General features: G+C 46.6%; 1 protein-coding gene across 1 annotated transcript in view; it reads right to left on the bottom strand.

Annotated features, from left to right (window-relative positions):
- The window catches only part of TCERG1L (transcription elongation regulator 1 like), a 1,760,733-nt gene that overhangs the window by 765,445 nt on the left and 978,858 nt on the right, over positions 1-16,430 (bottom strand). Inside the window, exon 7 of the mRNA XM_069611442.1 lies at positions 334-422. Within this exon, the coding sequence (XP_069467543.1) occupies positions 334-422 (89 nt within the window). The remainder of the gene's footprint in view (positions 1-333; positions 423-16,430) is intronic.

The following is a 16,430-nucleotide window of genomic DNA, read 5'->3' as shown; positions in this document are numbered from 1 at the left end:
GATTATTCGTATAGCCATGAACTACATTTTATTACATTATAGAAACAATGCTCGTTTATTATGAACATTCACAACATTCACAAAACAACTTTCATCCCCTTTTGGGCTCTTTAGCCAAAGTGGAGATGCCAATTTAGACCAGCATGAAGAATAAAAGGAGTAACGAAGTGCCCAATTATGATGTTATAATCAAATAAACATTCCATGATCCCAACTGATATGTAATGATGTCCAAAACGAAGCATTTCTATCTTCATTCTCAAAGAGCAGTTAGCAACTTGGCACTAATGAAAGTAACATTGTGGGAAAAATGGCATTTAGTGAGAGTCTTACCATGGAGATCCCGGAACAGGGGTAGATGCTACAGGTTTGTTTCCTTTTGGCAAGCAGTCTTCCTCATTCCTTGGTTTGATAGAATGATCCTTAAAATAATGAAATAGAAAGATAGTCAAAGCAGCCCATTGCACATTGATCTTGACATTATTGATTGCACAGAAAATACCATTGTGTGTGATATGCAATGAAATTATGATTATTTCTGCAATGAACAAGACATCAATTACACCTTGCCACTTACCTGACCATTTGCACAGCTACCATTTCCTGAAGCATGCCTTACATTCCATTGATTCAATGTTTTGAAATTACGGTGCACACCTCACCTTATCAAGTGCACTTAACTGTACTGATTACTACCAAAATGCAGATCATTAGCCAAATAAATACGGATTTCTCATGGTGTCTAAAGAAGCAGAAGGACCACGAAGGTGATGAGCTGGGTAAAGAATGGATAGGGAGAGTGGCCACTTGTAAGGAACACCATCAGACTAGCCCAGGAGGGCTCATTAAAACCAAAAGGCAAATTAGCATTGTTGAAGTAGAGCGTGACTGAGTCATCAATTCATCATAATATTGAGGTCCCAGAGGTAACATCTTTCCATTCACTTTTCCTCTTTCCCTTTCCCATGCACTTGCACGTTCTCAATGTCACTGGGCTTAGTAAGATCGTTGTTCTATTATACTCCCCTGTTTCCCCTCCCTTGCCTTGTCGTGTTCTGAAACACCTGTGTAGGAGCGCGTTACAAATAAAATATCATATCATATCAAATATCATAACTTGTTACACCAAATGAAATCACAGAAAGGCATATGAAGTGACACTCCCTAACACAATCAAAGGATGCAATGTATTGTGACTGATGATCTTGATCACACCAGTGGTGGAAAAAACACCATTCAGTATAAGAACATGCCCATTAACACTTACTGAATCAGAGAAAAGGATTATTTGTTGGCCCTGTTTCTTACAATCTTATTATACTATCAACAACCTTTAGGTCCCAGTTATAATTATCAGTTGGACAGATGCCAAGTGCAGTTTATTGTACCCAGTTACTGCCACATGCTATCAGCAGTAGACAACATACAACCGTAAAATGCGAGATAAATGCCTCACACGCTAAGCTGTTGCCATTATCCACGGGATCAAGTACCCCATACCCTAAATTATGAGGATATACCAAGTCATAGAGAAATTCCTTTATAAGGTCCTGGAACTCTGAAATGCCCTGCAATATGCTTTTTACTTACGGTAGCAGATATGATATTATTTTTAATATATTACCATACACTCATATCCCATGTAATATCTGACCTCTTCCGTCATTTATTGTAAGCAATCCTCTAGTTGCTGATACATATAATACATGTAGAATGTGTTTGGATTAAAACAACCATATAGTATTCAGCTTCTAATGTGTTGCAGAAGAACAGTGTAAGAAAGTTAACAAAAAATACATCTAATAAACGTTTTTGTTTTTGTTTTGTGGTTAACAATAAGCAATATCCACCAATATCCACCTGTGGGCAAAACAAACGTCAAGGTTGTCACTGCTATAAATGAGCTCTGCAGTGGCAGCTAGATGTCTCCTCTGTGCTGGCTCAAGCAGCAGGCATTGTGATATCACAACAGAAGTGTATATCAATTTCTTATTACAGGTCCGTAGTTATGTCACAACGACCCTTGAATAAGGGCATTATCTCAGGCCTTTATGCACATATTATAGGCTGCCATGTAATATATGCAAATTGCACCCTCAGATGAAGAAATGCTGTTTATGTATGCAACGTTGTTAGGCGGCAACCTGTGCAGTTCCCTCTGGGACCACTGCAAAAGATTTAGGACTACAGGTGTTTGGCAGTAAACCCACTTGGTAGCAGTCTGCACCACACAGATTCACTGTTGGTAGCTGTGGCTGAGCAGTCAGACTTCCCTCAAGAAGAGTTAAGCAGTATGTGGAGTATACAAGATGGGGCAATTCTTCACAGTAAGACAAGCAAACACGCAACAAGATTCAGTGTAAAGATATTAAGGTATTTATTTATAACAAAACATCTATCAAAAACACTATGGCACTATCACAGCAAACAAATCAATCACAATTACTCTACGAAGAAGAAACAATCAATTCCCTTAGCAATATGTCGACAAGTCTAGGTTATTCCGGCACCACTTATTTACAGACAGAGGTGTATGCCTCAACCTAGATGGCACTCAAATATTGGTTAGGACGGGAGAGAAAAAAAGGCAGGTTACGAAATCAACACAGTTCAATACTTCGCGGGAAAAATGCAAGGCAAGAAGGCAAGAACCACAATAGATCATAAAATTCAGAGGCCAGGCCCACTCGGAGAGAGGCAAGGAGATATGTCCCAAAAGTCTCTTGGTGGAAATGCGTTCGAGTCTTTGTAGCAAATTGTTCTCGGCAGATTGAACTAGTTCAGAAAAATACGTGAGAAAGCTTGGAGGCGACCCAACGGAAAGAAGAGGATTAAGACACCTCACTCGAACCCATCGAAAGGGAAGCCAGGCGGACACGGTACCTTGTTGTGGAGGGCAGCTCCGGCGGGGGCAGTTGTTCCTGGTGGTGGATGCACGTTGGGTCTTTGCCAAGAGTAGAGATGATCTTGTTGTCGAAGAAAAGTGAAGTCCGGTGCACCACCACGGAAGAGACCAGCTGCGGAGTGCTCCGTCACAAGGCACCACCTTTTGGTCGCAGTACAGGGGTAGTGGCTATCCGGTTGCCGAGGTGCTCTGCACGGGCAATTCGACCACTGCGTCCTGAGGCGAATAAAAAGCAAAGGGGACTGGTTGTTCCCACCAGCCAGGGGAAGAGACTCTCCGGCAGGGAGATCTCCTCTGTCGTCGGGAAGTGGTGAGTCGGTTCCGCAGGGCTCCACCGGAGGTGTCGTCGTGCAGGTCGGCTCAGCGTTACCCTCGTCGGATTCTTAGGTCCTGTGGCGACTTCTGAAGATCCAGTCCCAAAAGCCCTGCTTTTATGCAGAAAACCCCCATTCATTCAGCCTAGCTGTTAATCAACACATGCTAAGTGGTGAGCGGGGAGGCTCACCACTTGGGCCAATCACTCCAGAGTGCGACCGGAGTTGGCAAGGCAACTCGGTCCAGGGTGCCTAAACCCCCTCCCACACCCCTGTGGTAACCCAGACAGAATGGCACCACTTTGGAGGGTCTCTGTACAGAGCCCACCAAAAGTGGAACAAAGGGCTCGACCTTTGGTTTAGGAGTCACAGAGACGAACACAGACGCCATTTTACAAACCGAGTTCTGGCAGAAAATACCATCCGATAAACTTATTTAAGATAAGTATATCGGTGGTACGTTAGAGATTAACGAGAAAAAGTATCAATCTCCAACAATGGGACGAATCCCATAGGGTTATGTTCGGGGTTGAACATAACAAGTAGTTTCCACTGCCACCAGCCAAAACTCGCCGAAGGGCGACGGGACAGTGCCCCCTCGAATAAAAGATCCAGGCGTAATCGAATTACCCCTACTAGCACGTCCATAATAAGATGGTTTGTACTAGTTCTGTTAGTAAATTTAGGTCTAGTAAAGCCAATGGGGACTTTACATGCCCGGGGAGACAGAAGTCAGTCCCCGGGTATGGAGTCAATGGTGGAGGCCCGCTAGGACGCCCCAGTGTTACGGCACGTAGGGTGCGGTGTAACACACATAGAAAAACATATGAGACCCTATGGAGTAAAAGACCCCATAGCCCATAGAACACATTGACATTCAAAGCAATTACCCACATACATGTCCAAGAGTGGGAGAAAAAGAGTCTCACTCTTGGCAGGATGGAAAAAAACAAACTCCAGAAATCCAGCAAAGCTGCTGGGGGACTCACTAGGTTAGGAAATTCAGCCTAAACAGAGAATTCTCCCTAACAAACGTAAAGTCACTTAAGCTATGCATGGCCTTCATATATACGCTATATCATCAATGCCACTCGTGCTACCATCATATATCGATTGTAGCCTCTGTTAGGCAAAATCACATGCAGTACCCTTGGGGAACAGTACATGCAATTAAGACTACAAGTATCAGTACAATTCCACCTTTGGTACAAGCCTGTAGTACACAATAATGTGGTAGCAGTGGTTGAGCAGCCAGACTTATCTCAAGAGTAAAGTGAGCAGTACAACAGGTTACACAAAGGAATAGCAATCACAGTGATTCAAACAAATACTTACTCAAGGTTTCTTTGTAAAAGAATATACATTTATTTACACCGTCAGTTGGAAAACATTCCACTAGCAAGAGCAGCTCAATATCACACACTAGTATACTACAATACACAACCAATAAGTTACTGAACAAGTTTGTCTCCCTTGAATTGGGAGCAAAATGACACTTCAGTTCCTTTTAAAAAGGGGTAAAAAGACAAGGTTATAAGAAATGAAGCACAAATACTTTCATAGGCAGGGCAAAGGGTTTCAGTTAACTACAACCAGCAATTCTATTCATAGTCCTGGGCCAAAGTCAATGGGTCAGAGTCTTGGTATAGGATAGCACAGTTCTGGTCGTAAACGGTCTTTGCCATGGATCTTAGAAGAATTTGGTGAGAAGAAAAGTTAGATGTTGGTTCAGAGAAGGACAAGCCTTCAAAGTCAGGAAAGTTTCACAAACTATCACTGTGGCCGAAAAGATTTCTGGACTGCGTTTGCACAGTACCTTTAAAGTTAAGAAGAGCTGTAGCTGAGGTAACAGGAGCACTGCCGGCGAACAGGGGGATTTAGCCCATATATACAGGCATCACATTCAAAACTTTGTCCATTGGAGGACAACTTATCCTTACCACGAGAATTATATTAAACTTTCCACACTTCAAAGGCAGTCTTCAAAAAGGACAAACTGTCTATTGGTGGTATTATTACCAAAATACTCACAAAAGAATAGCCTTGAAAATGACTTCTTGTCGAAACACATGTCGGCTGACTCCATGACATTTTATCAATACAGTCATTGCACTTGCATTAGACGAACTATTCGCGCATAACAGTTATATAATCATTCATTTAATTTAGGAAGAGCCCGTTTGCATGTCACCCCACCTTATTAATGATCACAATAACTAGGTAGTCGTGGGTGCCTGGCGTTGATTTTTGCAACGCAGCTCAATCCAACAATCAATGTAAATTGTGCAGAGCGCACACACAGGACCTTACCCACTACTTTCTTGTTCTGTAGCTGAGGTAGTTGTTCCTGGCAGTTCGAGCAGATCTCGCTGTTCCTGAGCTTCAGTCGTGGGGACAAGAAGGACGACGTTAGGAGGGTCCTGCACTGCGCAGGGAAGAGGCCACAAGCTTGGCAAAACATCAGTTTAAGGTGTGAGTGCCTTAAAAACCACAAACTAGTATCCTTCCCACTGGCTACCTGGTTTTCCACAGCACTCTGCAGAATATTCGACAATGAGGGGACGGTGTCCAGGCATCTTGTGAGTTGGTTATTCCCACCAAACTCAAGGGAAGAAGTTAACCTTAAAGGGCTTCTCTGTCGATGGAGTTTCAGGCAATTCGGGACCTGCAGCAGGGCTTCACGGGTCATCCAGGAGTTGCAGCATTCGTCTTCCTTCAGCTTGTATTTGGTTCTTTCATTCCAGTGGTCGACTCTGCTTTCCAAGTCCCAGAGACCTGCTTTTAAACAGTTTTCCCCATTCATTCCAGCCTGGCTGTCACTCACACAGCAGGGTGGCTGTCCTTGCCGGACAGCCAGCTGGCCAATCATGCCAGTGTGCATTCAAGTCTCCTAGGAGACCAAGCACAGGGAGTTTCGTGCACCTCTCTTACATCCTGTCCACCCCAGACAGTCAGGCGCCAGAGGAGGGCTTCAGTACTGAATCCCGCCATAGGGACCAAACCTGGTTTGGCACGCAGAGACAAACACAAGAAGCACCTTTCCAAAAAGAAATGGCAAAAAAAGTTGACCGGAGTCTGTTTTTACAGATAGGTTTTGGGCGCCATATTGAAAAACATGGCTGACCTGATTTTTTACTACAGTGGTTCGCGGTCAGGAAAACTCATGGTAGTTTGATCTAAACCACTGCCAACAGCCATTTCAAGTAGGAAAGGGTAACATTTGACTGTTACATGAGTGTTTTGACTCAGTGGATGCTAGACAGCCCCTCCAGCACTCTATAGGAAGATAGGGTGTGCTGGGTCTGTACATTTGAAGAGACTAGTAAAGTCAATTTAACTTTACATGCTCGGGGTGACAGTAGTCAGTCCCAGAGAAGGTATTTAAACCTTGGGAAGTCTAAAAGACACCCCTGTGCCACTGCACTGAAGGTGCTGTGTGACACACAGAAAAAAGATGATGCCTATGCAGTTGTTTTAAAACTCCATATCCAAAGAAAATAAAAGTAAAACACACATCAAAATACATGGAAGAGTAGGAAAAAAAGGCTCCCACTCGTCCCAGGTAAACAATCAAATCCTAGAAATCCAGAAAAGTTGCTGGGGGTCTCAAAAGGTAAGGGAAATTAGCACATTCTTGAGAATTCTCCCTAACACTCGTCCCTCCCAGACTAAGACACAGGAGGATTTAATCCACTCCTGGATGAATCTCCTTACTCCAGTCGGTCAAACAACCTGGAGAGACCATCAGCATTTTGGTGGTGACAGCTAGACCTGTGTTCAATGGTAAAATCAAACCCTTGCAGGCTGATAGACCATCTCTGTAGTTTAGGGTTTTCCCCTTTCATTTGCATCAACCGTCTCAAGGGTTGATGGTCAGTCTGAATCACAAAACTAGATCCATACAAGTAGGGTCTAAACTTCTTCAGTGACCACACAATAGCAAAACATTCTCTTTCAATGGTTGCCCACCTTGTCTCAGGTTCCTTCAGATTCCTGCTGATGAAGCAAATGGGGTGCTCCCTACCTTTCTCATTCAGCTGACTTAGAACTGCATCTGTCTGCACAATGAAGGTTTGGTTGTAGTCTGGAGCTCTTAGGACTGGATCTTGACGAAGGGCTTTCTTTAAGCCTTCAAAAGCTTGAGTGCACTCCCCATTCCTCCTGTCCTTTTTATGGAATTTGGGAGAGGAGACCACTTTCAAGGGAGAAGCTATGGTCCCATAGTTCTCTATGAAGTTCCTATAGTAACCAGTGAGGCCTAGGAAGGCTCTCACTTGGGTTTGAGTAGTAGGGGTGGCCCTGTTTTGTACAGCTTGCACTTTGCTAGGCAATGGCCTGATTTCACCCCCTCCTACCTCATGTCCAAGGTAGATCACTTTGCTCTGACCAATTTGACATTTACTTACCTTTATGGTCAGATGGGACTGCTCAAGAGCCTGCAAAACATATCCTAAGGGGTCAATGTGTTCTTTCCAAGTAGGGCTGAACACTGCAGTGGCATCCAAGTATGCCATGTAGAAGTCCTCCATCCCATTTAGAACCTGGTTAACCACCCTTTTGAATGTATCAGGGGCATTCTTTAGTCCAAAAAGCATTACCTTAAACTGGCAGAGGCCTGATGGGGTTGAGAATGCAGTTTTTTCCTTGGCATGGTCTGTCAGTGCTATTTGCCAATAGCCTGAATTGAGATCAAATGTACTGAGGTACTTGGCTGAACCACGTTTCTCCACCAGTTTATCTGTCCTGGGTAAAGGGTGGGCAACAGTCTTGGTGACTGCATTAAGAGCTCTATAGTCCACACAGAATCTCAACTCCTTGGATCCAGCCTTTGGTAATAGAACAACTGGACTAGACCATGGATTGTAGATGGCTCTATTACCCCAAGATAAAGCATCTTGTTGACCCCCTCCTTTATGTGGGATCTTACATGATCTGACATCCTGTAACCTCTGCTTTTAACAGGTAAACAGTAACAAGTGAGAATATCATGCTGCCCCTAGGGGTCAAGTCTGGTGATATTGAAAATAGGGAGGCAAACTGATTTAACAGAAACTTGCACTCCTGTTGTTCAGGTGTCCAATTAGAAGAGAGATTAACTCCTCCTATTTTCTCATCTAAAGGCTGGCTTCTGAGTAGGTCAGGTAGAGGATCACTCTCTTCCTCTTATTGAGCTTAAGCTAGAAGCAATGTTCCCACTTCTGGTCTTGAGACATACGCTTTTAGACGGTTGGTGTGAAAGACTCTGGGAGCCTCCTTAGGATTGCCACCAGATAGTTGACCTCTCCAAGTTTTCCCACAACCTTGAAGGGTCCTATCCATTTGTCCTGTAAGACCCTTTGCCTTGTAGGTACCATAAAAATAAATAGCTCATCTTGAGATTGTCATGATGCCTACCTCCAAGGAGCCAGGTCCGACCCAGCAACCCCAGAGGCAGGCATAATTTCCCCCAGGGTAGTGCCAGCGGGCCCAAGCTGGGGCCCTTTGGACGCAGTCCTGGCACCTTAGGCGCCAGGCTCATGTTGGACCCCTGTCCTGGCGCCTTAGGCGCCAGGCTCATAAAGCTAGACATGTGTTCAAGTGTTTTAATGTGCACTTACCTAATGCAGACCATGCTGCTACATCCAGGCCCTCTTGAGGCCTGAATGGAACTACTTTACCTGTGGGACTACTTTCTACCCGGGTGTGGTCAGGGAAGGATACATACCTGATCGGTGGAAGGATACACACTGGGTACTTCTTCCAAAGCTATTTAAACCACACCCGATCAGCAACTCACGCTTCGCGTTGTTCTGCTCCTCGCAGCTGGACGCTCAGGGCCGGACTGGGAACCAAAAGAGGCCCTGGAAAATGTTGTCAAAGTGGCCCAATATTTTGCTGAACGAGCGAGCATAGCGCTTGAGCCCAACACACTGTGCATTAGACAGGCCACGAGACACCCGGTCCCGCACCAAAAGGGTGTTAGGAAACCTGCTATTATTAAGAGTAGGAGATTGAAATTAACAGGAAGAAGGAACACCTGCCCTCCCCTGCTTCCAAGATGGTGCCAACTGAAGGGTATTTCTAGGCACTTTAAAAGGGCTAGGGTCAATCCCCAGGCCATGAATGAGTCCGGTGTTTGTCTTCCCCCTGACCTTCCTCTGGTTCTGTGTTAACTGACTCGTAGCTTGGGTCCTTTGTTGGGCCAAAGCACAGGTAGGCAAATACGAGCTGAGGCTGTTAGGGAAAATGGGCACCGTGAAATCAATGCCAACTGCTTAGTGATTCTGGGGCCCCTGACCATGGCACGGTTGTCCCACATCCCCTCTCCAAGCCTAGCCCTGGGCTCTGGCAGATGTAGGCCCCCAGGGTGTGTGGTAGTCGCTAGTCACATTCTGTGAAGATTTTCATTGGATCTGCTATTTGCTCTCACTCTAACTGGCTTTGTGAGGGAAGATGAAAACTCTGTACACTTGTCCCTGCACATGCCTTCTGTGCCCCAATGTGTGCAAACAGATAGGAACTATGTGAACATGATTCTGAGGGTCCTCTCAATGGGTTAACGTGTGCAGGGGAGAGGAGCTATGTGTAAAGGCTTCTGAGAGTGCTATCAATAGCACAGGGTGTGCACAGAGGTAGAGGCTGTGTGTACAGGCCCCTGAGAGCACTCATACAACAGTACCATGTGTACAGGGTGATGGGGGCTATGTGTAGGCGTCTGAGAGCACTCTCAATAGCCCTGCGTTAGTAGGGAGGTAAGCGCTATGTGTGCTCCCCTGAGAACGCTCTCAATGGCCGTCTGTCTTTATAGAGGTAGGTGCTATGTTCACAGGCATGAGAGAGAGCTCTCAAGTGATCTGTATGAATGTAGGAGCTATGCACACATGTAAGTGCTCTTGTGGGTGAAGGGAGGTAGTAGACATGCATAGAGGTGTGGGACTGCTTGCATGGGGTCTGGGTATGAAGGGATGTAAACAGAGTCCTGGGGTGGTTTCCTAGTGACCCTGTGTGTGCACGCTTGTAGGAGTCATGTGCACAGGCCACTAATAACTCTGTGTTGTGGGGTATGCATGGCAGTAGGTGCTATGTACACAGCAGGACAGCTGCTTAAACACATTGTACCCTAGAGGCAGGCAGGCCAAGGGCCGGTGCCACGCCTGTTTGCCCACAATCCTCAGTGCACAACGTGGAGGAAACTGGTATGAAACACACATGACGTGATTTAGGCTTGGTGCCCCAGCCAGCTCCTGAGGGTGTTTGAGGGGAGCTTCTGTGCTATTAATTCCCACCAGGCTTTGTGGATGTGCTGCAGAGGCAGGGCACTGGGCACGTGCATTAGACAGGTCCCTGGATTTGAAACACAGCAGGCAAAGTTTGTGTGACAGGGCAGTGTGCAAAGAACAGGCAGACAATGAGCACAAAGGCCTGCCTCAGGGCACGCAATGCAAAGTGCATGGGAGGGAAACTAAAGTGCAATTATGCAATCCTCACTGTGCAAGGATTGGTCAAAGAGATGTAGGGACACTGAGTAGGTCATTGGTACAGGAAACGTAACCAAATGTGTAAAGTGCATCCACTGCATACATACTATGTTCAAGGGCCAAGAAGAATTTGGGCCTGTACCCATTAAAAAACGTTTTGTGATGAATCATTCCCATTGCGTAATAAACAGACTGTGGGACACTGTGTAATGCTAATGCCCACCCATTACTTAGTTATGTGATGCCAACGCATGAATTGCAAAATATACACGCAGGGGGCGCGCCTCCCGTGATTTGCACCATGCACACAGTGGAAATACACTCCTCCCATATTATTTGCAAAATGTGCATTTCGGAAACACACTTAGTAAGTGCATATGATATGACTGGTGACATACACGGACTTCAGGAATACACGGACACCACACCCTCATGGCCAGTTGCACCCACGTGCCCTAGTTTCACTGGAACAAGTTGGTACATTTTACTGTTGGCTCTAGAAAATAGACTGTGGGGGCATGGGAAGGATCCAGAAGAGAGGAGGGCAGGTAAGCCAGGAGAGGAGAGGAAAGAAGGAGGTTAAAGTACCAGAGAAGAACTAGCAAGTGATGGTCACTCAGCAGTGTTACCCAAATTACTCATCCGAGTCTATCTGTCGTCCCCACTGCGACCTTGGCATGAACAGGCGTGTGCTCCTTCAAGGAGCTGACTTTGACACTCCCTTCTGACAGCTGTGGCTCTCCTCTGCCCCATTTCAAAATGTGCTCTGCGGAACCTCTTTCAATAACTCTAACAACTCAAGGACACCACTACAACACGTGGCTGTGTGGATTGCAAGTTAGAGCCACAGAAATTGTCTACCAAACCCCGACTAACAATATAACATTATGTCAAAAAACGAAAGTCAGGAAAACACAGCCAAAATGTGCACATCAGTGAAAACCACAAACAAGTAAAAATGAACCTACAAGTACGTTTTAACTATTATTTTACATTGGATAACATGGCAATGTCCCCATTCATTTAACAAAAAATGTATGCAAGGATCAATCTAACCTGGTGTGATACCTCAGTCAAGCAAATGGTGGCCTGATTCGAATCGGTGTCAGTGAATTGGCCATTGTGGATACAGGTGGTGTATCCACAATGATGCTGAAGCAAGATAAGCAGATATTATGCATATTTCAAGCTGGTTAACATGTCTCCACGAATAACAGCAGCTGTACACTTATGTTTCCCATGTGCTTAGGTTTGTGTTAAGTGTAAATGGTCTGCGTATTCCATGTACTTGTGTTGTAGGTTCTTTTGTGAAGGGTGTGGTTGATTACTTTTCTCCATGTGGAAAGTAGGTCTTGTTTAAAGTGTTCTTAATGTGACACCAGACTTGTTTCAATCAGTGACATCGTCGGGGGGCTTCATTGAACTCTCAACCTTAATTACACTCGTCCAGAGTTCGAAAATGTAACGTCCAGTCACTTATGTGAAGTATTGACTCGGATTAGTGTTTTTTAGATTTCAGTTTTTTTTTCTTCCCTTTTTCAGCCAGTGCTTCATTGAAACGTGCCATTCAGTAAGTTACACTACATCCATATCCATAGCGTTAAGCCTGCGGGCAGTGGCATTACATTTCCCCTTGTGCGCAACTACACTCAGCAGAAGATACAATGGGAGAGTGGGGCACTCAGCACGCCAAAAATAATTCTTACCTTTCAGTCTGCAGTCTGGCTGCTGCTCTCAGCCACAGCCTCCCTCGAGTCGCCTCCTGCTTCTGCTATCTGGTGATGGTTTAGGGTGACCAGATTTCCAAAACGAAAAACTGGGACGACCAACAACATAAAAGAGGGAGTAACACATTGCAGCCCACCAATTACCGCCCCTCCCCAACCAGTGGCATAACACATGGTCTGGGGGCCCCCCTGCAAGCCATGCTGAGGGCCCCCCCCAACTCGGCAACAAATCACGGCTCGCGCCACACGCTGGGCCGGCCTAGATTACCACACTTGCGCAATACGCACAAACGTGTTTATGAAGGGATATACCACACACTGCACTAGAAGAAAGATATAAATATGTGTTTTAATGCTATATACAGCACACTTTCCGAGAAAAATTGCCTAAAAAGCCACAGTGTTTGGTATTGTTGTGTAGGGTAACAGCAATCCAATACATGCAAGTCACCAACAGTGTACATGAACATTAATGCTTTGCTATTAAAAATGCCATGCCACAATGAAAACATGTCCAACTGGCTGCACAATGTAGACCAGTGTAGACACATAATAACATTACAGTAAAGCATGCCATGCCACATTAAGACATGCCTAGACTGGTTGCACCAAAATGCCAGTCGAAGCAATAAGACTCATAAAGAAGAGAGCACACATTCAAGCCTGCGTCTCTGCGGCCTCTAACAACACAGCCAAACTCTTTAAAATCTGCAAGGAACTGGCCAATCCTGTTGCGGTTTCTACCTCTCCTGTTCCCTCAACAGGTCCTCTGTACAGCTTTGGCCTCTCGCTTCTCCGCTAAAACTCAGAACATCCTGTCCACTGTCTCCTCTTCCACTCCCTCTTCCTCTCTCGGCCCCCTTTGGCCATCTCTCCCTCTCCTCCTCCTTTCTCCTCTTTCTCTCTAACACCTGACTAGGTTTCTAGACAAGTCCCACCTATGGAAGTGTCGGCGAAACAGGTGCTCGCCTGCTCCTCCAGAACCATTAAGGACCACATTGACACCCTTGATCCATTTCTGTAATCATACTTTTGCCACCGGAACTTTCCCCTCTCCCAAACTCTTGGAAAAGCTGGCCAACTGCCAGTTTACACTCCAAACTGAATCTGTTGGTTGTCTCCATGACCATCAGTCTGGCTTAAGAGCTGCCAGAGAACTGCTGCTGCTCTCCTGAACACCTGTGAAGATCTGATCTCTAACCTTGATTTCAGCATTCCTTCTGTCCTCATTATCCTGGAACTTTCCTCTGCTTTCGACGCGGTCAACCATGCCATCCTGATCAATTGACTCTGTGAGAACCTGGGCATCATGGATCAGACCCTGGAGTGGCTGACCTCCTTGCTCTTGGACCGCCCCTCCCAGGTCCAACTTGGTCCCTTTCACTCCGTCACCTCTCTCTACATGTAGCCTTCTCCAGGGCTTTATCCTCTCACCCTGGTTTTTCAACCTCTACTTGGCCCCTTTGACCCACCTAATCACTACCTTGGCCTCTAATTTACAGTGTTATGCGGATGATACTCAGCTTTCCTTCAGGCTCCCCTCAGCCTCTCCTCTCTCGCTCATTCCTGGTGTCATCTTCAACTCCACTCTCTCTCTCTCTCCTCACATCTCAGACGTAGCCATGAAATCCCACTACCAGCTGCACCTCCTCAACGGGACTCTTACATTTTTCACTTTCCCCCAGAAGCTCACTGTCTCCAGAGCTCTGGTTCTCTCTAGGGTGGACTACTGCAACAGCCACTTTCTCAATCTGCCTTCCTCTACTCTCCGCTCTCTGCAACTAATCCAGAACAGGACTGCAAGACTTATCCTTGGCCTCAAGCCCAGGGACTGTATCTCTCCAGCCATGAAATCTCTCCACTGGCTCTCGGTGGCTGCAAGGATCAAGTTCAAGACCCTTTTCATTGTCCACAAGGCTTTCTGGGGCTGGGATACGCACTACATCCAACGCTATCTGCCAAAATACCTTCCTTCTCGAGCCCTAAGGGTTAGATGCTTCTCCAGGCAGAGAGTGGGGGGGGGGTAGATCCTTCTCCCCTGCAGGTGCCTCCCTCTGAAATGGCCTCCCTGACCCTCCCAAACTTGAGCCGGACCACCTGATGCTCTGGAAGCAGCTCAAAACGTTCCTCTTCTCCTCTGCTTTCTCTCTCTGCCTCCGCTGCTGACCTACCTGTCCGCTGTACCAACTGGTTGCTTGGCTACCCTCTGTCTCACTGAGTCCAGGCTCTTTCTTGATCAGTCACCCTTGCACTGCCTCCAGGCCTACCACGCATTTAGGGGCTGTAACTGTAACCCTACAGTCCCTTGTTCTCCTTGCACTACCCAGAGCCACGCTGCCCTGGCAGCACTTACTCAGAGCATTGCTGCCGTGTTTTCCCATCCCCTCTCCCTTTGTAACGCTCACCTGATTCCCGCAGAGGCGCCGGTCTTGACTGGGTGAATGCCGTATCTTCAAAGGTGATGTGTAACACACGGTTGGCTCTTTGGGCTGGACCTCTGTGCACTGTATGTCTGACTCGAAGAGTAAGATGTCTGCAGATAGAAAATATGGGATTAATGAACTGGGGTTATTGGGTGCCTCTCTCCTCTTCCCTTTCTCTTCTCCTGTAGAACCCCAAAGGTTAACGCCCTCACCTTAGGTAAGTGAACGCCGACCTCTCCATCTGCCTCAGGGCAGGGTGCCGTAACCAGTTTCTTCACTGGATAAGGGTGCAGGCCTCTTGACCTCAGAGGACTGCTGTCCGTCGTTAACTGCACGAACGGTAAGTTCTGGGCACTTCAAATGTCTTAAAAGTCTTTTGCAATGATATCTCTTGTTTTGCAGGGTTCCGGCGATGGCGGATGGCGGGCTGATGAGAGTTGAGGATCGAACCCGCGTGAGGAATAGAAGCGCCTGGAAGCACGTAAGTAAGCGCTTGTAGCCTGCTTCACGATGCGCACTAACTGTCCCTTTTATCTTGCAGGTACAAGTTCGGAGCTTTAGAGAAGCTGAAGGGTGCTGGAATACCCACTGGATTCGGCGTGGGAAGGAGTAATGGCACGTGAGTAATAAAGTTGCCTAATGTCTTTAAACGCACCTTCTTTTGTCTTTCAGATGCGGGATGCAGCGCCGAAGGCCTCCAGAGCGTGCGAAGAGCTGGTAAGCTTTTGTCTTTCAGATGCTGGAATGCAGTGCGAAGACCTCCGGAGCATGCGAAGAGTAGGTAAGCCTTTGTCTTTCAGATGCCAGAATGCAGCGCGAGGCGTTGGTGACAGCCGATGGACCAGGTAAGAGATGCGCTGCCACTGAAGACCGTAGTGCTAACCTGTTCTTTCTTTGTCTTTACAGGTGCTGCTGAAGACTGGATTCCAGGATGGTAAGCCTTTGTTCCCTTAGGCCCAGGATCAGAAGCAGAAGACACGATGAGCGTTCTGCTGCAGAGAATGCAGAATAACACAAAGCAAGATTCATCCATCGGGTGTGGTTTAAATAGCCTCCTGTAGTGCTTAGGTGTCTCCTTCCACAGCCACGCCTAGGTAAGAAAAGAGTTCCTGCTTTCCAGAAGAGTTCCAGTGTTCTGAACCTAGGGAGTGGCTCCTGTCCCACCCAACAGGAAAAGTAGTCCCAAACAGAAGAGGATCAGGGGTTGAACTGGCAGGTAAGTAAGCAGCATGGTCTGCTGCAGGTAAGTCCACCCAAGCATTATGAGCCCGGCGCTTCCAGCACTGGGACTGGGCATCTTTATGAGCCTGGTGCCACTGGCGCCAGGACAGGGTCCAAAAGGTCCCAATTGGGACTGGCTGGCACTCGGAACCGGGGTTATGGGTCTGCTTCCAAGGGAGTCGGGCAAGTCCTGATCTTTTGGAAGCAGAGATCATGACACCCTTGCACTTCCCCCCTCCCTTTCCCCTTGCACTTCTCGTTCTCACACTTGCACGATCTGAATGACACAAGGCTTAGTAAGATCATTTGTCTTGTCCTCCCTCAGTTTTCCTTCCCTTGTCTTGTCGTGCCTAAAAACACTTGTGTACAGGTGTGTTATATAT

The sequence above is a fragment of the Ambystoma mexicanum genome, chromosome 8, assembly GCF_040938575.1.
Source record: "Ambystoma mexicanum isolate Mex_15411 chromosome 8, UKY_AmexF1_1, whole genome shotgun sequence".
Lineage (NCBI taxonomy): Eukaryota > Metazoa > Chordata > Amphibia > Caudata > Ambystomatidae > Ambystoma > Ambystoma mexicanum.
This window is presented reverse-complemented; position numbering and strand designations above follow the sequence as displayed.